Genomic DNA, 24118 nt, shown 5'->3' on the forward strand with positions numbered 1-24118 from the left:
TGTGAATAACAGTTGTAAAGTGCTTTGTTTGAAGGAAAAAGGTAATTATTTTTTTATTTTAGTTAGAATTGGATGGGAAGGGTGGGGGTGGAGAAGAAATCCCTGTCAACCAGACCCTTAATACTTGGAAAAAAATCCCTCTTACACATGCAACAGATAACTCGCATAACTAGCTCTTGTGAGGTTTTGAGCAATGCTAATTCCCAGAAAACTTTGTGTGAGTTGTGAATGCTCAGCGTCTTGCAGAATTAGACTGTGTTTATGAGAAGGCTAATGTTGTTATGGAAAGAATAGATTTACATGCGTAGTGAGAGCTGTTTGTAAATCAGCAGGTGGTTTCTAAAATATAAGAAATTAGCAAAATGTTTATTGATGTTATTTCTTTCTGAAAAACAAGCGTGTTTAAAAACACAGGAAGATTAAAGCTTCAAATGCAAAAAGCTCAGGTATTTCTTACTTGTGGTTTGAATGCACATACTCTTCATTCTCAGTATTGAGGACCTCATTTTATCTTTTGGAGGACCCTGTAGGAGGAAAAAAAAGGAAAATAAATTTTCTTGCAAACTATGTATTTCTACAGGAGGCATATTTCTATGAATAGATAGGAAAAAATCAGGTGATACCAGAACATCTGTGTTTTAGTTTTGTATACGTATGCACATACTTTCATGTGGAATACTAGATCGCATTTCTCTTCAATCTTATAAAACCTGCTTGGGACTGAATTCATCAATGATGCAAAGCAGTATTAAAAAACTACACTTCTTTAGAGTCATGTGTACAGGTCCAAACAATTCTTTAATCATAAAAGTAAAAGAATATCATATCTCTAATTAAAAAAAAATAATAATCAAAATCATGTAAGCTAATTTGCCTGTGTGCCATTTTCATACTTTGATTTAAAATTAAACCCTGCCCCTTACCCTGTACATGGTTGTTGAATTCTGTATGTCTTCTCTGAGAGGGGGAAAAAAAAGGGAATTCAGTTCAAAGATCTTTAATCCACTTTCCTCTGTTTTGTTTGGTTACACGGAAAATCTTACCCTTCACCACTGTCCCCCAATTCTTCATTTGTCAATAGTACTGAGGGGGAAATTTGTGCCATGCTACTTATACATAATTTAAAACAATTGTGCTAGCTTTAAACCCAAAGTCTTTCTTCATCTATCATTTATCTCATGATGTTATCTTTTGTACTCGGTACCCTTCAGTAAGCACAGCCTGACACGTCTTGTGGCCTTTACCTTCTGCGATAAAAAAGATTGAAAAGATGCTTGGCACCACCTGGTGAAGATGAGGCAGCCCTGGAGAACTGTGCTGCAGGAGCAGGTGACTGATGCTAAGAAATGTGCCAGTCTAGGGACACAGCTGAAGGGTTGTAGTAGGGAAGGGGGAGGGGAAAGGGAGAAAAAAAAGAGCAGGAACATTAATACATCTTCCTGAGGTTTGATGGGACATATACTGCCTACTGTTCCATCTGGTGCTTATGATAGCATGGCATATTAGCATGCTGCAAGTTCATAATGTATTCAGGGCGAGAAAACACCACTTGCATACCAATTGAGGCGTCCTCTTTCTCGGAGCTGCCTTTGAATTTCAATGATGTTTATGCCTCCTAAGCCATGACTGAACTGAGCATTTCCGCTCACGGAGGAATAACAGCAGTGAAGGACTCTGGCTCGTGTGGGTTTTCTTTCCCCTCTCTTTTTTTTTTTCTGTCTCTCTCTTTTTTTTTTTTTTTATAGTTTTCTTCTTGCTCTGTCCTTCCTATTTATTTTGTTTGGGGAAGCTTAAAGACAGGTTGAGGTTTTGGACTAGCTAATTGCATAGCTTCTGTTAATATTACATTAACTTCTTTTTAAGGTTGTAGTCTATTGTCTTTTTGCCTATCTCGAAATGCTTAAATGCACTTTTTATGACATTTTGATGAAATTACTCTAAAAGCAGTGTCATGAAGCGTTCAAAAAATAGCACATTGCAATTCTGCTTTATATTCAGATTTCCTGTATTGCTACATTAAAGAACAAACAATACCCTGAATTCCGCATTTCATGGTAAATTATTTGGACCCTGCCTCTTCAAAGACTTGATTTTAATTTCAAGTGTGCTACCTTAATAGGATAAGTATCTGAAGTTGAGCAGGGATGTAAGTCTTTGTAGGAGTGAGGTCTTTTTATCGATCCCTTGCAGGAAATGTACTGATATGTTCGTTTTATTTCTCCCAACCCTGTCCTCTTTGAAACTCTGCAGAGATTGACACTTGACTGGAGACAATCTCCAAAACCGCACTGTAGAAACTCTCGACTGCACATTTTGTTTCTGAACTTGTCAAAGATTGTGATCCTTTTATGGCTCAGTGCTGTGAATCGCTCTGCAGCCCTCCTTCCAAGTAGGTGTTGAAAGTGTGAAGTTTACATACAGGGTAGGGTATTTGATGTGGGATTTTCAAGCATGTGGAGTAATACATGAGTACTAGTCACATTTGCCTTTGTTGGTGACTCTGCTTCTAGACTGCTTCAGGTGTTTTGAAAGTCCTACCCCGAAAAAGGAGACTAAGCTTGCTGCTTGAAGGGGGAAGAATATTAAAACAGTTTCTCTAGTACAGACCCGCTTAATGAATGCATTTGGTATCTAGTCCTCTACCTGCACAGCTGGACTCTTGCTTCTGCCCAGAACCGACTGTCGTTTGAGGCTTCAGCTTAATCTTTAATGCATATGACTGTCATGGTAATATAACTTTAATAAAAATGTACTAGGTAGCACTTTGAACTCCTTCACTCTAATTTAGTATTAATCCACTTGATTACTAGAAAATAAAAGATCTTGCTGTAGTTCTGATCCTTTATTTCAAATACATCCAGCCGTGACTTTTATAAATACATATTTTCAGACAGTCATTTAGCCGCTCTTGCATAGATAAGAAATGAAAACTGCATTAGTCATCTTGACAAAGAATAAATTGACTTCTTTTGGTTCACTATCTGAATATCTGTTGTCTGATGGCTTAAGAACATTCCTTGTTTATTGATAGTGCATTTAGACCTAGATATTAATGTCTTGGCTTAAATGCTAATTTTTTTTTTTCTTAATACATTCAGGAAGGCTAATGTTACTGAATAGGAATGTGGAGGAGGTAGTGTGGGTAATTCAAGCAAGTTTAGTCAGCACTTACAAGATTCTTGAAATGTTTCTTGATGTCCTACAGAACTGTTAACATCTGCACGGCTTGTGAGAAGAGCCACATTTATTACAGCTGTATGCTAGCTAGAATGCAAAAGAAAGGGGGGGGGATCAGAGTTAAGAATGAAGCAGCTGGCTTTCAGTACAGAGATTTATCATTTTACTCTCATTACAAACCGACAGTAAACTCGGACTTTTTTGCGACAGTTTCTTTCAGATGGTAAGTTCAAGGCTTGGGAGTTTAGCTATCGGTAAGTACAGTCCAACAAAATACACACAGTTTAAAAGAAAACAAAGCTTTTAGATAAATAATCACAAGTGAAGTTCAGCGTTTTGAGGAGTTATTCTAGTATGACAGAACTTGATGCAGAGCATGTGTTCAAAGTCTACATTTGAGATGGTACAAAAAGAGAAAGATTTTTTTAAACAATAAGAAAAAGAAACAGAAGTAGTGGGGGAGTAATAAACGAGAACACTGCTGGCTCTCTGCAGAACCAAGGAGGTCATACTGTTTCTTGTCCCTATTCTTGTCAGGATTTGGGGTTGCTGGAGGAAAGGAAGGTATGTCGAGAGCCTCCTGAGATCCCAGGCCTGACCGAATGGTGTAATAGTACCTCAGTGTGCTTGTTTCACCTCTTCTTTTCTCTCTTTTTGTGCTAGAAGAGAAAGTGAGGGAAGAACATTCAGTATCAGAATCCCAGTTTCTGTTTCGCTCCTTCCTGTAAAAAATCACATACACGTTTCCAGAATCAGGGTGGTTTTCTGTCCAAGTTTGGTTCCCCCTCCCCCATTTCTTTCTCAGCCGTTGAGACAGATTTAAATCCAAGCTATGCCAATATTGTAGCTACTTGTAAGTTGTCACAATCTTTTTTCATTTCAATTAAGATCAGATTTTTATAGTTTTGTTTTCTCATTTATCTATTTGATATGAATGAAAGCTGGTATTTCTTTTGTTTCCTCTGGTAATGTAGCTTGGTATGCTTGCTCTTACCTTTTTTCCCTGCACATTTTAAGTGAACCGATCCTGGTTTCCTCTGTTAACTTTACAATGTGCCCAAGCCATTCACAGTGGGAGTGCCAGGATCTGTTTCTGTGTCTCCTACTGCTTCTTAACAACCTCAGCAACTGAGGAAACTGCACATTTACGCTCCTGTCCTTTATTGCTCTCCTTAAATGGTGGTTCTGAATCATTTTCTAATATTTTCTAATACAAAACCTATTGTATGTTCACTTATAACGAAGGCACAAACAATTACCCATTAAGGAACAGGGCCAATAAGGACTGTTGTGATGAAAAGCATCCTTTTGTTGCAAGAACTGTTCTAAAGAGTTGGTTGAGGTGTCTTTATCTACGCACATGTTTCTGCTGTTCATACTGTGATCTGTAGCAGATATCCACTTTGATAACCTATGATGCTTTTTATCCCTTCTATCTAACCGTAGACTTTTCACTGTTACACTCATCATCATTTAATTTTATCGTGTGGCATTGTAAGAGTTCTAACATACAATTAGCGCCTCCTCTTCTTTCCATTCTCCTGGCACCAGAGCACAGGCAAAAGCAAATTTTTTAACATATCAGTTACAAAAATGACTGCATTTGATTAATCAATTCATCACCTTCTATCACTACTTCTGAAGCAATGTTTTTAGTTTCTGAAAGTTTATTTCCACTTAGTCTTGTGGAAACACATTTTATCTTAATTTTGCGCAGATTGTTGGCATTGAACAGAATTATGTGCAAAACTGCGCAGCTCTGTAAGTCAGTGCTCATAATCACCTTTGGAAATGACCTGTTAAGTTCCTAATAGGTCATTTGTATGCACAGTTACTGAAGCTACTTGCTCTATTGCAATAATTATGAAAAAGATAATGGATAGGAACTCATTTGGGGACGATTATTCTTGTTAACTGTTTAGCATTTTGTCCAGGTACTCCTATTTTCCCTTTTTTAATTTTTTCCTTTCATAATTCCAGAATTTGCCTTGGATAGTTGTTGCAGTTCAGCAGTTCTTTATTTCTTAATATCCCAAGCAATTTAAAACCTACCAGGCAACTACTGATGTGTTTTACATCTTCTATTCCAAGTGAAGACCATAAAGAAAGATGTCCTCACAGGAGATCCCAGTGCAGTCACTCACTCTCTATGCTTTTGTGTTGTCTCTGCCATTGGGATTTAGCTTTCTTAATATGTATGTGGCGCCAGAAGGATGTTTATAAAGGTCTAGGTGAGCTAGTCTGCTACTTTTTTCTTTTATTTTTGCCCTACTTGCCATTTGATCTCTTTGTCTGATAATAGGCGTGAAGTAAAACTCGGGTTTTGTTTAGTTCTCTGCATTTTGGCGCAAAAAAAAAAAAAAAGATATGAAATTTGGGTGGGTTATTTTCAAATTCACGTATCATCACATGGCTGTAGTTTGTGTGAGCACAATCTCAGTTCATATGACTGGATATAGTGTGCGATTGTTGACATGCTGCTGCCTGATGTGCTGCCTGCTGCAATTTCACTTTTTGAGTATTTAATACAGAAAGCCCATCTCCAAAACAGGATTTGGGGTAGAGGTGTACGTTAAGGGTGGGGGTAACATCTGACTTGTTTGGCTGAGGTAGATAGGTGACAAAAGGAGGCACTGAAAATGGTCTTCTGTTGCAGCCAGTACTATCCAGTTCTTCTTTTGAGGGAGAAATGTTTATAGCCAAAATTTAGTGACAAATACTTAATATTATGTTTCATACTGTGGAAACAGAACAGTACATACTGATGTATACATACACAGTATCATAAGCTTTCCTTCCTATATCGCGTGGCTGAGGCTAACTATTGACACTGGCAAGATCTTTCCTTAAAGCATCTTCCTTTAACTTTCTGAGTACTATGCCATTTATTTTGAATTTTCCGCATGGAAAGGGAGTTTTTCCCTGTGCGGCTCTACAATATCAGCTCCCTCTGGTGGTCAGCAGCCACCTGGAAAAATTTCCAGTGACTGTTCGCCAAGGCGTGCTCCCAGCCGGGCGATATTTCTTGCTGCATACCCTTTTATCCAACACTCTGGTCCTGCCTGGGAACGCTGAAGGTGCATCCTGGGGCTGCTGCCATCCTATGGGAAGGGGCTGCCCTCTCAACTACCCTTTGCCCCACCTCAGAGTTTCCTTCCTTCTGTTGAATATTCTTCCTTTTCTCATAAAGATGGCTCCTCTTCTGGTTAATCCACTTCTCAGTGAAGCAAAGCGTGTACATCTAAGTAGACTCAGAGCCAAATGTAGGGTGTTCCCATAGCACGGAGAGAGATAAATCTGCTGTTTATAAGATTCTTTTCATGTACATGAGATTGTTCTCATGTACAAGAAAATGTAGTGTACTACCAAGGGTTAAGTGCATCCCCATTGAACATTTAGAGTTCAAATGCATCGGAGGTCTTTTCTTTGTCAATATTTCTCTTGCACTTGTAGCATTGAGTGGTTTCTCTCTGGTCGCTGACTTCTCGCCCTGCAGTTTCCCCTCCCATTTAACACTCGCTTCAGTGTAATTGAAGACTATTTCTTTCTTACAACTTTCTACAGCAGGATAATAAAATAAAAAATCACAGTAAGTATTTTGATATACAAAATTAAATAAGTAAAATAATTAAATACATGTATGGGTGTGCGTGCACATACACACACATGCACACATATGTGCACATATGTAGAAGTAGGCCATGGGAGCTCTACTGATCCACGTAGGTCAATATTAGATTGCTGTGCTGGAATAGCTGGTTTAGCTGCCTTGATGAAAATGAGGTTCTATAAATACAAAAATCTTTGGGTTTATGTATTTGTTGGAGGGAAAAAATACATTTATTTGAATCTGCTGGACATGAAATTAAGCATGTTTTATACAACTGTCAAGCATGGCAATGCTATGATACTTAAAATTGTTCTAATATTTTGCTTATATTTTCTGTGGTTTCTGTAATAATTGCTAATTTTTTTCAATGCAGGCTTCCAGCTGTATGATTCTCTTTTTTGTTGGTGTGGGTTTTTTTTTGTTTGTTTTGTTTGATATTTAAAATTAAAAACAAAGGGAAGCTACTTTAAAAGAAGGAAGTTTTAAGTTTTATTGTGCAAGACTAAGACCGCTGTGATGCTTTAAGGTCCAGAATCGTTGCGTGTAATTGTATGCCCTGTGAGTGGTCTCATTAATTTACCTACAGCTGTTTTAAGTATCTATAGTTAGAGACATATTCCTGAGTGTTTCTGGGGCTGGGGACTGCCAGGCTAACGCAGCGCCTCTCTTCCTGGGTGAGCTAACCTGATTTCTGTGCCAGTGTGAATTTGTGTGAATTCACTGGCTCCAGAAGGGATTTTAATCAGGTTTCGCATTTGCTAGTCTGATTTTACACGGCATACACAAGTTTCTTCCTTTCCCTCTTCCTTTACATGCTTATATCATGTCATATTAACATTTAAGTATGCAACTGATATATTATGCTACACAATTGATTTGAAATACGCTTTTGTTTTCGCTAATGGCAACATTTGTTTTGCTTGTGAGCTTATTTGTCAGTAAGTAATCTTACCTCATCTATGAAAGTATTTGAGATGGAGGGTTTTAATTTCATGTGAAGTTTCTAAGGCTCTCTTTCCCCACTTCCACCTCCCCACTGCTGCTTTCAGGTGCGATCCAGTGCCCCAAAAAAAAGACATTTGGTGTGACATGCAGCATCAAGGAGGAGCTGACTTGTAACTAATAATGAGTATTTTCTCACACTCTGTCTAGACAGTCAGTCATGTAAACACAAGATGTCTTTAATGGCATCATCTGATGATGTGAAATGATAGCCTATATTTCGACAAATGCCAAAGTACTGATTAGGGTAATAAATTGCACTACTGAAAGATTGTCAGTGTATAATACTGAGACAGGGGAAAAGTGTATCGTTTCACTTTTCTGTTGCTGATAGTGGCACTGAGTAACAGTGGCAGCACCTGAGTGAGAGTTTTTGGGGAAATATGTTTCAGTACATATTTTTCGTTGGTGGATTAATACCTGTCTGGGCTGGCTGAATGGAAGGCAAGGAGTTAGTATGTCTGGTGACTGAGGAGCACGGATTCTCACGTACACCAGCTACACTGCTGCAGCACTCTGAAAGCCTCTGGTTCTCACGAGGCACAAAGGTCCTAGACCTACACAGGAATATTTATACCATCTGGCTTAGCAGCCTTAGGAATTAATAAATTAGAGGTTCTAATTCTTCTTTTCACTGATTATATGGGGAGTCTAGTCTGCTAATTTAGCTGTCTGCCTTAGATGGGAGAAATTAGCAGCCTTCCTCGGACTGGAGTGGTACTTGCTGTTGGGAGGGAGTTTGGCCAGCTGTCCTTTCTGTCTTATAGGTAAGGTCTCACTCCCCTGGCTTACACATTTGGCCTAACAGAACAAACTTTTCATCATTTGAAACACCACAGGGAGGAATTGGATTCTTGGATGGGTAAAACTGTGTAGTCTGTTAGAGCGGGGATTTGGGAGCTTGATCCACGAGGTGAGGAGCAGCCTGGCCCAGACTGGCCAACACCACTCCACACCTTAGAGGTTCTTGACTTGTCTGTGACAAATTCCAGTTGAAAACCAAGCAAAGCCAGATGTATATCCAGTACCTTCTTGGTAGTCCAGTCCCTATGTCATCTCTTCAGATGTATAGCCATGGAAAATATAACCTCCTGCACCCGTGTTTGATTCTTTTTGAGCTTAAAGGACTTCTGGCATGTTTTGTAAATATAAGTGATGCCTTTTAAAAATACAGCCATAATAACTTTTTTGCTGGCAGAGTAATTTAATACCTAAAGTTGTCCTGAATCAAAATAAGTTACTTTAGACTATTTTATCTAGTCTGTATTGGAGACTTCCGTTCTAATTAAATCTAATGTAATACTGGTATTCGTACTCTCTTAGGACTTTTCATAAATGGTACAGCTATGCTTTACGCTTTGTGCAAGCTCATTAAAAATAAAGGAGTTCATATTTATTTTGCTTCAGACAAAGCTGTTTGTTACACAGCTATGTGTAACAAACTATTTACTGTTAATTTAGGACTGTACAAACTTTGGATTAAAACCATAAATATGCTTCTGGAGAGCAAGTTTGGAAATTCTACTTGGCGTTGGTAGAGAAAATGTTCTTACTTCTGGTGGGAAGGGTGTGTGCTATGTGTGGTTGAGTACGTAAGAGCATGCAAACAATACCAATTTGATGCTGATGGCATTTGAATTTCTTGGATATCAGTCTAACTTCATCTGTAGTTTGTCAAGTAACAGGCAATCCTGACAAGGGTAGGTTTTGCAGAGAAGATGGTACAAAAAGGAAACAAATTACTGGTCGGGGACCCTTTGGGAAGTCGCATTTGAAAACACCCCAGTGGTACAGGAGAAGTGAAGGGAATGGTTGCTTATGTGTAGGGGTTGTCACCTCTGTAGCTTGTAGGGGTGGGCAGGGAGTGGGTTTGGCTGCTGGTTGGTCTGATTGTTCTTCAGTTCTTCATGCTGGAGGTGATGGGCACCTCTTCTTCACTTCACTTGGGCCTCCCCGTTCATTGAGCTGGTTTTGGAATAGCAGTAATAGTTCCTGTGACGTGAAAGAAAACCACTCAAACCACACATTTCTTCGTTTGGTAACTTGTCAACAAAATGAAGTCGAAAAGGACCTGGAAACAATATAAATAGGAAAATAGTATTTCAATAATGATTGTGGGTCTGTTTGCTTATTGACAGCACTACTTATGCATACATAGAGGCATTTTCAAGATGCTTGGTGGGATATTTAGGATAAATCCACATTGTCTTCACCTTTGTTACAGGCCAACTGGTATGCATTCAGATGTGACAAGGGAACTTGGAGACTTTATTTTCTGGAGTCTTATGGAAACTTAGTGCAGCTGCCACAATTTGGCCCTTATTTTGCTTGTCTGTTCTTTCTAACGTATTTTATAAACCGTTATGGCAGTAGTAGATTTAGATCTAGATCTAGAATGTATTTGTCTTCGCTGCACTGCTTTGTATGTTCAAGCGATTTTACACGGTAAAATTTGCAAAGCCAGGAAGGGGGAAGGAGGAAAGAGGTGGTTAAAGAAAAGAAGGTGCAATTCTGATAGGAGTCAGTTTTTAATTATTAAATAACTGAAAGCGAATTTATGATAGTTTTGAAACTGTCAAAACATGTCACATTGTTAAATGAGAGGAAAAAGATTATTTTTCTATTTTTTTCCCTCTTTTAAAATGAAATTATATAGTAAGACAAGTTTATTTCCTTCAGGAGAAAATAATATGTCCAAGCAAAGCCAAGCCATAACGTTTTTGTCTCAACTCTGAGGCTGAACTCATGCATTGATTGTTTTATAATACGTGTAACTATCTGGCGTTCAGCTGCTAAGCCACGAGAGTGGGACACATTTTTTTGCCAGTCAGCACCTCCCACCGTAGAGAACTGAAACGAAAGAGAGTGCTTCTGCTTTTTCAGTTGGTTGTCATGATGGTGGTAGGACCAGTCAAGGTACCATTATGGATGAAGAACATGACGCACGGCATTGTCTGTCATTCAGCGAGTTTACATGATCTACAAGCTCTTTGTACCAAAACTGGGAAACAGTAGCACAAAAATCCCTTTCAGCTTTTGGGAGACAGAGGGGAGATTGCATTATTCTCAAGCCTTTTTTTTAGCACATCTGAAGAAAGCTCTGATAACTTAGCCTGAGATAACTTCAGTGAACTCCCAGGATGCAGAATTTCTTCTAGCTCCTGCATATTAAATGAGAAGAAATGGGTAAACTGAGCATGCTTTCATTTATTTCCCAAGAATAGCTGGTGATATGAAACATTCAACTCTGAGCAGAGGAGAACCAAGATAAGACTGCAGCAAAGTTGTGATACTGCTCTTGCAAAAGGGTCATCTTCAGCATGTGAACTTCGTACCCGAAGTGCTAAAAAGGCAGTGAAACGTTATGTTGTCTTGAAAACTTTGCTGTGCACATGCATCACTCGCCCCACATGCATTCTCATTCCAGGTGCATAAAGCTTGCAGGGGTAATGTTTTGTGACAAAAGATGGAGTCTGAGTGTCTGAGCTGCTTTCTGATACTTCCCTTCTTCAAATCACCTAGGGGAGTAAAAGTTCTCCACTGGGGAACTGGAAACTGGGTGATATTCTCTTTCTAGGCCAGTAATGTGACTGCATCTGGTGCTGACAGAAAGTTGTGTATATTATGCCTGTCTGAGATCAGTTGTTCATAGCACAAAAACATCCATTGTGTTTAGGTCCTTGTTTATTCATTAAGCAAAAGTCAAAAGGGCCAAGAGACGAATGGAATGAAGACTGAACCGGTCTCAAACAAGTCCGAGGAATGCTTGGCTGAGAGAGGGTCTGCAGTGGTGTTATCCAAATGTCATGTTTTGTGGTTGCATCATAGGACTTCCAGTTTTTCCCACGTGTGCAGTACATGGGGTGGGTAGGCTTTACCATATATATCAGGCTTATACCAGGCATTCTTGACCACGTCCTTTCAACCGAGACAGATACCTTGTAATGTCGTCCTGCTCTGCGTAGTAGCAAGTCTGAGAGTCAGTTGTGGGCCTCCACAAACACTGCCTTGTAATGTTCCTGCGTGGCTTGACCAAATCTGAAGGAGGGAAAGTTCTTTACTGACTGTAGCGTGATAGCATTATGGATGGAAGACCTATGTAATTTGTCCTCTTAGATGGACTTTTGGGTTTCTGTCTCCCAGTTTGTCAGTACTGTGACTCACAACCTGTAGTTACCTGCTTGCAAATGCTATGCCATCCCTCTCAAAATCATCAGAATTAGTCCAATGCCATGTAGGTAGCCATCATCAGTATTGCATCCCACAGATTTAAGTCTCAATTCATATAATTTGGGTGGCGGGGGCGGGTTCTAATCCCACGTGTCATATGCAGGGTTTGTACTTTCTGTGAGTTTAAAGGAAACAAGACAATGGACTCTTTTAATTAGGCAGTTTTTATTTTTATTTCTAACGTGTTGGCACAGAAGTAGTAAGTACTGTGCAATCAATATAGAGCGTCTTTTAAGAATCTTTCATGCCTGAATATACATCTGGAACTGTTTGCACTAGCTAAAAGTAAAATAAATGCCACAGCATATTATACCATACTTTTTTTCATTTAAAAAAGGAAATTGAAAACACACCACTCCTCGAAATGCTTGACATTGAATTGGCTATTGAAATGGTATCAGCAAAGTATTTATATATTCCATATTTTGTTCCATACATCAGCTTTCCTTGATGCGTTAGACTTGGAAAGGTGCCATCTGAGCTGAAATGTTGCCATATATGAAAGACCGCCTTGTTTTAAAAATGGACCAAATCTTTTAGGATACAGGAAGTAAATCAGTTTGGATACATGCACATCTCTCTTTGCCCCTGCTCCTGCATATTTTACTTTGTCTCTTCCCTATTTGTCTTCAGAAGCTGGCTGTGCTTATGGTAAATATCAGTGTTCACCTAACAGCTAAATATAGTGATAAAAATAACCCCTACCATAAAAAACTGAATGAATGACAAGAACAGTATAGTTTCGTGAACCAAGATATCCACAGAAGAAATATCATAATTTAAAGTTGGTTTTACAACATTCTTTAATTTAAAATGGAGAAAATACTTCTGTGGTAAAATCACAGTTCTTCACTCTGTGCTGTAGAAAAGATTCAAGAATGTATATTTCAAAATGTTTAGTTTTTTTTTTTTTTTAAATAAAAAATATAATCCAAAGCAAATGGAATAGATCTCTGCATACTTGAAACATATTTTCTGAATTTATTCTAAGTCTCTCACTGCACCAGAGGGTTGTGTGTATGGATTAGGAGTAGACCATTATTTCACCATCTATCTCCATCCTGAATTGATTGCAACGAACACTGCAGAATGAATTGCAGATGTCTCCTTTTCCCTTCAGTTTGGAGGACCTCTGGTTTCAGCCCCATTTGATCCGAACTGGGATAAGGAGTGCAAATCTGTCACTGTTCAGAGGGATTTGATGGAAGAATTCTTTGCACCTGAAAGCAGTCACTCTCTCTGTATACACAGCCTGTGCTCTGAAATGTGGGATGCTGCCTGTGTGAAACCTGCTGTTGTATCCCTGCTAATTCAGGATTATTATTTGAAATATCAGAGTTAACAGATAATAACAGAAAAAAATTAATCAGAACTAGCTTTGCAAATGGGGAGTTTGTTTGACACAAAAGCATAAAGATGTTTTTGAATTCAAGAAATTAAACAATTTTAAGACACGGGTTTCCTAAAGTTCTTCCAAATTTCGGGCAAAGTTCAGTGTATATACTCCTGTATTATAAAACTGGAGCAAATGTACATGAAATCTTACACTGGCAGGATTTCACATGTAAAAAATACAGTTTTTCCTTTTGAGGGATTCTTTCTTCCCCTACCAAACCCTTATCCCCTCTGAATGAACGGATAGCAGATTATCCACAGAGAGTTGGTCTGAAAAATGTCTATACATAAAAGCCCTCATGGAATAACATGCTTTAGGGGAAACTTGGCTTGTGAATACGATTTAAATAGCATTTTGCCTTTAGCTTTCATATCTTCAGACTATTTCTCAACAATTAGAGTAGAAAGTGTTGGCTGTTGGGGTTTTTTGATTAAAAAAATAAATGATGATTTGTAGAAGCTGGAGTTCGAGGGTAAGTATCAAGACGCTACAAGTTTTAGGAGTTCAGCTCACAAGAACTGGTAACGCTTTTATCAGCAGTGGCTCTGCTTTGTGTGCCATCACCACTCCATCCCCTGAGAGAATCTTCCTCTTAAAAACAGAGCTGCTGAGGTTCTCTGGGGTTGCGAGTGGTGGGACGTAGGTGGGTGCAGAGCTGCTGTGGGCAGGTGTTCCCAGCCCCATAGCTCCCTCTGAGGTTAGAGAACCAGCTGTAGAGACAAGGAACAGGTAAATAGGAACAGTAAGAGCAGAATGGCTCCTGTAGGAGTTTTGCTATTAAAGAGGCGGGGAAAGTGGAATGTAGAGGCTGCAATGGAGAAGGCTTTTCTCCTGGGCGGTGTGTTGGTGGTGGTGTCTTCCAAGCACACAAAGAGCTTTGCATTTTGCATTGTACTTCTTCAAAAGCCCTTTCCCCCCCATCCCCCCGAGGGGACTCTCTGCTCTGACGAGATAATCTTGTACCCTGGTTAAAAGTGTTTTGAGGTGTGCTTGAAAGGAGTCTTATATCTCCTTACAGAAGGGAACTTACAGACAACCAGAGATAAATCTGTCTGCCTGCGACCATACAGTAGCAGAGCGGGGTTTAGGGCTTTGCAAGGGGGAGAGAGAGGTTAAGCAAAGGTAAGTGGCCTGTAGAGGCTTTTTTTTTTTTACCCCCAAGAGCTCCAAAGAAAGGTAGTTAAGGAAAATCAAGCCTAATGTCATTAGATTTATATGAGACGTGCAGGGGTCTGTGGATAATTTCAGTGATCTGCAAACCTGAGTGGCAGACACTGTTCGAGGGAGTAGAAACCAGTTGGATCGCGGTAGAATGGCAATCTGAAATTGGAGGGCAAAACCAATGCACTATTTCCCACGACTGTGTTCAATTTAAGTAACAAAACATTGCCAGCTTTTTGGGAAAGCCTCCCCCCTCCAATCTGAGCGAGTTTCGATCAAACCTGAACTCTGAAATGCAGCGAGGGAGGGGAGCAGGAGCCGTGCGGTTGGTTGCAGGCTCGGGATCGCTTTTACTTATCAACAGCTGAATTGGAGGATACAGGCTGTGCCTGCTCGCTGTGAGCAGCAGACTGTTAGAGGAGTTCGATTTCTCTCACTCCTTCCACCCACCTCCATCTCCTCTGTGCCTGTGTCTGCGCTCCCACATGCTTCAAATCTGTGTACCTGGACTGCCTTCCTTAACAGTTCAATGTGAGTGTTAGCAGAATGAAAACCAGATGGACCAGCAGTTCCCACTGTTATCTCCCCACCAGCTCTGGCAAGCCTCCCTTTCTCTCTCCTTTCTTGGCATGGCAGAAATATTTGCCTTTATTTAGCAGTGCTTGGGCTCACTGCTGTGCAATTTCCCTCTGTTGCAACATGAGCTGAAAGCTATTTATTCCCTTGTTGCTGAGGTTGGTTGAGGTGAGTGCAAGATGAATTCGGCTATTAAGGAAGCAATTAACATTTCAAGGCGAGTTTTCATAGTTCTTTATGTTAAAGGAATAGCTTGTTGAAGATATAGATTTAGCTGTTTTAGTATAGCGATATGGAAAGGAAATTTGTAAAGAATGTTTAAAAACCTGCTTTTGTTTTCCAGGATGTAATAATTTACTGTTTCTTGATTTGCAAATCAAACCTCACCTGTTTGTGTAGCAGCCTTAATATTTAAGCTAATAATTTTGGATACTGTTCCCTACCCAGCTGAGATTTACTAACCTTAGATCAACACTACAGTTCCTATATACTGTATCTGTGTTTCCCTCATGCTGTTCTGGGGGTGTTTCACTGCTCACCTTCCCCAAACTTGTCTCTAAATTCTATATGAATGACTACTTTTCCTTGAGAACTGAAGCATCATCTGTAGGCACTTCTGGAAAGGGTGAAGATGGCTTCTATAATTGCAGTACCTGACACACTGCATCTCTGGGACATACTTCCTCAGTTTCAGGCAGCTAAATATTGGTATCTGTTATGTGTTGTTAATCTTTGTGAGGGGGTTTTGTTGTTGCTGGGGTTTTTTGGTTTCTTTTTGTTTGTTTGTTTTGGTTTTGGTTTTGTTTTTTTTTTTTACTTTCTGATGATTTAGTGTTTTGAGGCTCATTTAAACATACCCTTCCTCTTGTTACATGTGTGCATTGCATTTAATTTCTCTTTGTGTCTCTCAGGGCAAATTTCAGATATGATTCTTTGGTTGAAGTTTGTATGTTGTGAGTAAGAACAAGGAAAGCACGTTGCAAAGTGGAGTGATGGAATTTGTAGAACGTGACGGACTTTGCTATTGTCTTGAATTAAAACCACAGACTTACATGCTTACCCATTAGCAGGAACACTTATTTGCTTTGCAAAATAGTTTAATGAAGTTCAGGAAGACCTGTGTAGAACACTGCATAAAATAAATAACACTTCCCGCCCCTCAAAGAAGGGATGGAAGAATTTAATTTATGCCCATTAAAAGCTAAACTTGATCTTACTCATCTTTACTCAAGGTGGCTCGCTAAACTCCTGGCATGAGTAAGGAAGCCTTAATTTTGCTTTCAGTTGGTAAATGTCATGTTTTTTCCATTCTCTATAATGAAACATAAAGGTTTGGGTGGGTATTTTTAAAATTTTAACGTAGAGGTGTCCAAAAAGAATTTGGAAAAAGAATATGCTTCTCTAGCTTCTGCATCAAATACCTTCCATCTTTAGATCTTAAGTTGCAAGAGAACTGCTAGGTTTTCTGCCTGTTTTGCCTTTTGTTTGTTTTGTTTTCTTGGGGAGGTATGTTTCTACTTACCTTGCAGGTTTTGAACATTAAAGTTGTTCTTCATTTGCGAAGGCGCAAACTTAGATGCTTTTTTAAAAACAATGGTATGTACGTATGACAATTGACTTACCATTTTGGCATGTTGCATTTATTTTGCCGGTGAAAGTAAGAATACCAAGGGCAGGGCAGGGTGATAAAGTGATCCAGGAGGTGTGCAGTATTTAACGTAAGTATCTCTCCATGATTACAAAGAGAAGTGATGAAGAGGGCAGCAGGTGTTACAAAGAAGAGACATGAAAAGAGCTGGCTTCAGCCAATATCCCACCCAATATCTCACCTGTACTAAAGAGCTTCAGGTTTTAGTTCTGGAAGAGCTGTCGTAAGGGGATTTATTACCTTCCTGTCTCTTGGTCTGTTTTTTCCTCCTGGCTAACGTGAGAGCCTTGAAGGGTGGTGGAATTATTGCAGCTCCAGGAGTGCTTGGGAGGTAGCATCTGTACATGCTAGAAATGAAAACAAAAGATAATGCAGTACCGCTACAAATGAGGTCTTACCATCTGTGTTACACCTTCTTAAGTAAGGTTTAGATGATGTAATTTGGGAAGAGCACACTGGAGTAGATAATCAGGTGTAATCTTTTGCAGCAGATGCTGAAATGGCTCTCTTCTTGTATTAGCTTTTAAGTTTTTGTCAGAGGGGGTGTGCTTGGGGAAGTAAACCGGTGTGTTCCTGTGGTGTGTGTTGCAGATCGCACTGAGAAGCATTCCACAATGCCAGACTCACCTGTGGATGTGAAGACACAATCCAGGCTGACGCCTCCAACCATGCCACCTCCTCCCACTACCCAAGGAGCTCCAAGAACCAGTTCATTCACGCCCACAACGTGTAATTAGACTTATTTTCTTCCTTTTCTTCCATATTCTTTCTATTCTGTATGTAAGAAACCAAAATATGTGAAGGGAAACCTGCATGATGTGGCAGGAGCAGCATTTGGTTGTACTGTGATAAAGTAATTAAGCAAAACTAAGATGACAACGCATTGTGCAACACCACCACAACAATGCGTCTTTAAGGCATTAAGTCATTCAGGTCAGAGTTGTGTTGTTAATTCACTGACAGCTTGCCCGCAGTGTCAAAGAACAGTAAGCACTGGTTTCCCATCTACTTAATGCTCAGATCAGTCTTTCTGTGAGAAGTACATCCTCTCCTCTTCTATGCCGTTCTGTTGTTTCATTCAAAGGATCTTGTTCCCTTTTGTATAGAAACTTCAGTAGTAATTCTTCAGGGGGTTTTGTTTATGTTTCTAAAGTGGGGGTAAGAAAGTACTTATCTTCATCCCACTTATGATTGAATGAAGAATTCTTATTTAAGGGCTATATAATGTCTAATTAATATTGATATAAAACCAAAAATAAAGGCCTTTTATTGTTTTATCTTGAGATTTCTAGTCTGTGACCACTTCTCTGAATTACGTGGGGCTGCATCTCTGTCTCAATTTATTGATGTAAGCACACAAGAAACTGTACTAGTCTTGATGGAATTACTCTGCATTCATATTGGTGTGACTGAGATTTGAATCTGGCATGTTGTCTGGACTATTCTTTTCACAGCCATGAAATGATCCACATTTCTCTTACCAAGATTCAGCTGCAATTTTTTTGGTCTCTTTTATACTGCCTTGTAATAGTATAAACATGAGAATGTGTTTACATTTCACATTTTAAATAAAAACATTTTTAGAACAGTAGAATACATATGCCTAAACAGAATGAAGGCAGCATTTTCTATTTGTCTTGCCTATGTCTGTTTAGTCCCTTTCTGTCTTGTTAAATGCCTTATTTAAAATTCACCTCTGTGCAGAAGGCCAGCTGGAGGCCTTTGTACTACTTATCCCAGGGAACCCTGTCCTGACAATTTACATTGAACTTAAAACAGTGAGGAGAGTTTGTGCCAGCTATTCGCATAAACTCAAATTTAACCCAGTGACCCTGATCCTTCAAAGATTTGTCTGTTTTGCTTAACTTCAGCACCTGAATTATCCTAGGAGCTGTTCTGGTCTAAAGTTAAATTGTTTCTTGGTTTTTGCAGGATGGGGCTCTTAAAGATAAGGCTTTCCAGTGTGATGCACCTTGCACAGTTCAGGGTAATTTTTGGCAATCATAAAAGGAATGGGACAATGTTCTTCTTTAATCACTCTTACATTCCTGAGTGTACTCGCATGATTTCTGAATGTTTATTTGATTGGGTTCAGCACTTTGGAAGGTGTGTGAACCATAGCTGTATTGTTGGGGCTGTTTATACGAAGACTAAAAGTCTAAAAAAGTCTCATTTTAATTGCTTTTTACCCTGTCAGATTTTGGAGTTTGGCCCTAGTGGTTCTAGCTTGTACAGTAAACAGTCATTTCTGCTGGAGTGTCTGTTACATTTATTATTCCTACAGCGGAAATGCCTGTAGGCCAGGAAGATCATACTTGTTTTCTGGTCAAGAGTATGCTTGTTTTCTTTGGTTTAGATGATTAAAAACTCTTGACATTCATTAGTTTGAAATTTTAAACGCTAAATTCTCTTTTATTAATAACATGGTTTTATTTTAGAAATTACATAGAACTTTGCCACTTGGCAAATTCAGACATTATAAAGAAAGAGATATAATAATTAGTATGGGGTGAGCTATTGGGGAAAAAAAAAAAAAGATAGAGAAGCTGCGTTTGGGGAGTATTTCTGTATTTCTTTTGTGCGAGAAATTTTACCTACCTTTTACCTGCCACATATCTATCCTGAGTAATGAACTCTGCTGTCCTGTGCTTTCTTGATCATACCCCCAAGCCCCTCTGCCTGGACCAGCCCCTTACTGGTGACTGAGTTGTTGGGGGATGTCAGGCTAGAGCACGACATGTTCTTATTCTTCCCAATCCTCATTTACTAAGTTCATGGTATGGTGACTTCTGGCTGTGCAAGTTCCATGCAATCACGATGTATTTGTTTACTCAGGTATCTCACTCTGCTGCAGCGCTCAGAGAGCATGGCTTGGAGCTGCACGTGGAGCTGAAGTTGCTGAAGCCAGCTTCTTTCTATTCCTGTTTTTTCCACATCTTATTCTCCCTAGCCCGCGCAGCTAGAATAGACAACCAAAAACTGGTAACAGGGTAGCGATTTAAATCTAGTAATAGGTGTCCACTCTCAAAAAAGGACTCGCTGTCTAAAAATAAAAGATGATTGCTGGAGAAAGTGACAAAGAGAAAGGGATGTTTAGCTTCAGGGGCCAGCCATTAAGAAACATTCTTTAAGTCGCTAGCTGGCAATGGTTATGCTTTTAAATAGGAAGCAATTTAGACTAATACTCATATGCATTTTTGATTGTAGACAAGTTCCTGATTTTTGATGTTTTTTTTGGATGGGTTCTGAGTGACTTCCCGAAAAGAAATCGGCAGATTTCTTGAGGGCAATGGCTAGCTGGGTGCAGCTGCTGCTGAGTCGAGTTGCGTGCTGTGTGCCCGCACCTGCCAGTGCACCAGTTGGTACATTCAGATTTTTAGGGAGCCGTCCTTTTTCTTGCCATTCGCTGTCATTTTGGCGAGTCAGACTCAAACAACCTCAACAGAGTGTGTTTGATTGTCGCTGTTGCAAGTAACCTGGGTGGAAAAGGATGTCCTCAGTTTGATTCTCTGCTCTCTTCTGCAGTGTGGATAAGAATCAAACTGAAACCACTGCCAAAAACTGTCTGTTGTTGTCTTCACTATGTCTGCATGAATCTTGTTGCCATAAATTTTGAACACTTAGTACTTCAGATAGTTATTCTCACAGCAACCTTGCAACAGGAGGGGAGTGCTTTCCTATACTTTTTAGAGATGTGGTATTGGCACATGAAAGCTGAGTGATTTGCTTGTGGTCTCTGAGAAGTCTTCGGAAGTCTGGTTTCATGCCCTAGCTGCAAGGCTTGAGGCCACAGTGAGCACGGCACCATTTGTACCTGCACAAACAACTTTGTGTGCTCCATATGTTAGCAGCTAGGGTATCCGTATCAGAAAAAATAACCTTCTCATTGGGTGGTGTAAGGTTAAAACGTGAAAGTCCTGTTTTATAAACACAGCTGTCAGTTGTTTGTACAAAACACAAGTAAAAATATTCAGAGATAAACTGAGGCTTCGTGAAATATGTCTGCACATTTTTTTCTACCCCCAAGAGCAATTTTTTTGTCTTCAGTCATACATGCACTCATGCTCTTTCTCTGTTTCCCTCTCTGTCTTTTTAAAATCCTCTGACAAAAGGCTGGTATTCAAATGATGCTTTTCAGGTCCAGGAGCGCTTTGGGGGGGCTGTGTGAGAGGCAGCTGCTGTTACTTCCAAGCCGTACACCATTCAGTACCAGCTACTGGGAAATAGATATAAACTGCAAAGTGTCGCTCTGTCAAAAGGCTAATTATCTTTGATTGTGCATCTTAATTAATTTTGAGGTCAAGCACAGAAAACATAAGCTGATGGATTTTCCCCTCTGTCTTCTTTCTCTCTCACTTCTCTCCCCCCACCCCCCACCCCCCCTCCATTTTATTCTCCCTTCTCTCTTTTTCTTTCAGTAACCAATGGCACTAGCCATTCACCAACAGCGTTAAATGGAGCTCCATCTCCTCCTAATGGCTTTAGCAATGGGCCATCCTCTTCCTCTTCCTCTTCTCTGGCTAACCAGCAGTTACCGCCAGCTTGTGGAGCTAGGCAACTCAGCAAACTGAAGAGATTTCTTACAACCTTACAGCAGTTTGGCAATGACATTTCACCAGAGATTGGGGAGAGAGTGCGTACCCTTGTGCTAGGACTTGTGGTAAGCAAAAAACCAATGATATAATAACTGTGATCTTTTTCCCTCTTTTATGTTTGACATGTTTATTATATAAAAGAGTGGGTCACATACACTGCATATATCATACTTTAAGCATACCAAACATGCTAGAATGAAGTGCTGGCTCTTGCTGCTGGAGCTAACGTAAGTAATTTGACTAGCTGCCCATGAGTGGCAGCTATTTTCAATGAGATACAGACTTGACTCTTTTTTGCCAGTATCGTATTATGCTGTAATGATGTGAAAGGGTTTTTATTCTGTACTGGCAGCACCACTAATGCAGACTTACCTTAAATTACATGATGTAGTAAATATGGTTTGGCTTGTCTAGTTTAGTTGGCTGAGGAAAGGATAGTGCCCTACGTATAGAGTTGCAGAATACTGGTTAAAAGGATGAGCTTAATATATGTTTGGACCGTGATTTCACAGCGGAAAACCTTTTCTCAGTGTTCATTGAACCCAACAATGAGGGACCTGACGGTGCATTGCTGCTATTTAAGTCTCCTTATTTATAAGGTTCTATTTATGTTATTATGGCTGAATGAAAATTTCTGCGTTTTCTTACCTACATCTGTCATTTTGGGCTGCTATTTTACAGGCAAACTGTTGTGAATCTGGCCCAGGATTCTTTTTATTCCCAGTAAAGTCCTCTCTCCGCCAGACGTTGTTGTCTCCCATGTATCTCCTTGAGCAATAATTAGATGTACCAGGAAAAATGCTGTGGTGCTTTAATTTACATTTGTTCTGAGCAGCTGCAGTTGCCATTGGCTTCATTTGGAGCTGAGACTGCCAGCACTGTTTAGCACTAGGGCTCAGGTGTCTTCCGCCTGTATCTTCACAAAACCCAACCTGACAGCAATGGGTTCCCCTTCACTTGAGTCTGTGTCAAAAGGAAGTTTAATGTAGGCAGTGTAACTTCAGTAAGTCCTACTCTCTGTTTGCTTCCATACCCAAAATGCCTGCTCAGTGTGGTTTTGCTTGTCACATGGCTCTCTGTGGAAAGGGGAACTAGAAAAGAAACTAAGAGCACCTACCTGCCCTTGATTTTCAGATCAAGGGCTTGTTAATTACAGTTACAATTCTACCTCCATCTGAGCTCTGAGGAGTAAATTAGGATCTTTTCCTTGGGAACGTCCACATATCACTTATTCCCTTGGTCAACCCTGTGCAGCATGTGGTCTTCATGATTATGCCCTCAGCTGCAAAGTCATGATTTTCCTACATAGCCTAGAACATAGTAAACAAACCTCTTTATAAGTACAAGGGGCAAAGTTCAGGTTTCTTCTTCAAACAGCGAGGAACATGCCTTTGAAAAGTGTGATTTTGTGTGTGTGTGTGTGCGCATTTTAATTACCACTTCTGCACTGGGAACAAAATTAGAAGAGGCTCCAGTAGAAAATAAAAATGTTGAGAAAAGCAGCTTTAACTGATGTTTGAAATGTGAAAGCAGTTCCATGCTTAGCACCTGAGAGCTTAAACTGTACTCTAAGCAACAGGCACTGAATGTCTGAGATGCTGGTGGTTTTCTTTGAGTATTTTAATAAGGTAATAATTTAATATGCAGCATGCTTTTCTTTGTCCTCTTATCAATATCAAGAACGAGTTATTAAGCAATTTCAGAGTGCTTTGGTTACTGTTTCTCTTGCTAAGTGTTTTCATTATTTTGTCACCGAGACAGAATTTTTTTTCTCAACAGAATTCTACTTTGACAATTGAAGAATTTCATTCCAAACTGCAAGAAGCTACTAACTTCCCACTGCGACCTTTTGTCATCCCATTTTTAAAGGTATTGCACAGTTCAGTGATCTGGAAAGTATTTAAAACCGTATTCTTGCTAGGTCACAGATGTGTGTTACAGTTTTTCTTTTTAAGAGAGTCAGGAAAATGAAGAACGTTTAAGGGCTCATGGAACTATATTTGAATATTTAGTATAAGGACCCTTTCTGGCTATTCACAGGAACTGTCCGTTCCTTGATTATGTAATAACTGTTGTTTGTGTTATATTTTTAGTTTGTAGGTATAGAAGCTTTTACAAACTAAGTCTTGAGACTTGGTTATAAATATAATAATGCCCCGTGCTTGCAAAAAGCTAAGAGTTTTGCAGACTTTGTGTGATTCAGAGTAAGGGGTTGTCAGGAATTCCTGCTACCAGCCCTCTTCTACAGCGCTGCTGATCGTTAGTACACGATGAGATTGTGACACTCTGCCATACAAGGAAAAAACTAATTACTTCCTCTGATTCCAGCCACCAGTACAAATGTGGTGTCTTAAGAAGACTGGTGACTGTGTCCACTGGTTTATGCTAATGCAACTTTTATTAGAAATTAAAGATAAAGTCTCATCCAAAAGCCAATTAATAAAATAAAACACATGATGTGCAAAATAAGAATCAGGAAGGAAAATCTTCTTTGAAGTCAGGAAGTTATTCTGCCTCTCACCTGTCAGTAACTACCTCCTCTGAACTGCTGTGATCTCTGAACAGTCGATGTTGCCTTCTCAGAGCATGTTGTATTCTGTTTTGGTTTTGCTGTGGAGATGAATTTTCCCAGAGATAAGGTACTTAGTGTTCCCATATATTTTTTTTTCCCCCCATTGTCAGTGTGTGGGTGGACATTTAGCATTATTTTAGTCAGTGTGTAT

General features: G+C 39.6%; 1 protein-coding gene across 2 annotated transcripts in view; it reads left to right on the forward strand.

The window, feature by feature from the left end:
- RUNX1T1 (runt-related transcription factor 1; translocated to, 1 (cyclin D-related)) overlaps positions 1 to 24118 on the forward strand; it is a 92844-nt gene that overhangs the window by 25394 nt on the left and 43332 nt on the right. For both annotated transcript variants that reach the window (XM_009891854.1, XM_009891855.1), the window contains exons 2-4: positions 17392 to 17529; positions 21219 to 21460; positions 23175 to 23264. In XM_009891854.1, the coding sequence (XP_009890156.1) occupies positions 17392 to 17529; positions 21219 to 21460; positions 23175 to 23264 (470 nt within the window). The remainder of the gene's footprint in view (positions 1 to 17391; positions 17530 to 21218; positions 21461 to 23174; positions 23265 to 24118) is intronic.

Source organism: Charadrius vociferus, unplaced genomic scaffold, assembly GCF_000708025.1.
Source record: "Charadrius vociferus isolate BGI_N301 unplaced genomic scaffold, ASM70802v2 scaffold15, whole genome shotgun sequence".
Lineage (NCBI taxonomy): Eukaryota > Metazoa > Chordata > Aves > Charadriiformes > Charadriidae > Charadrius > Charadrius vociferus.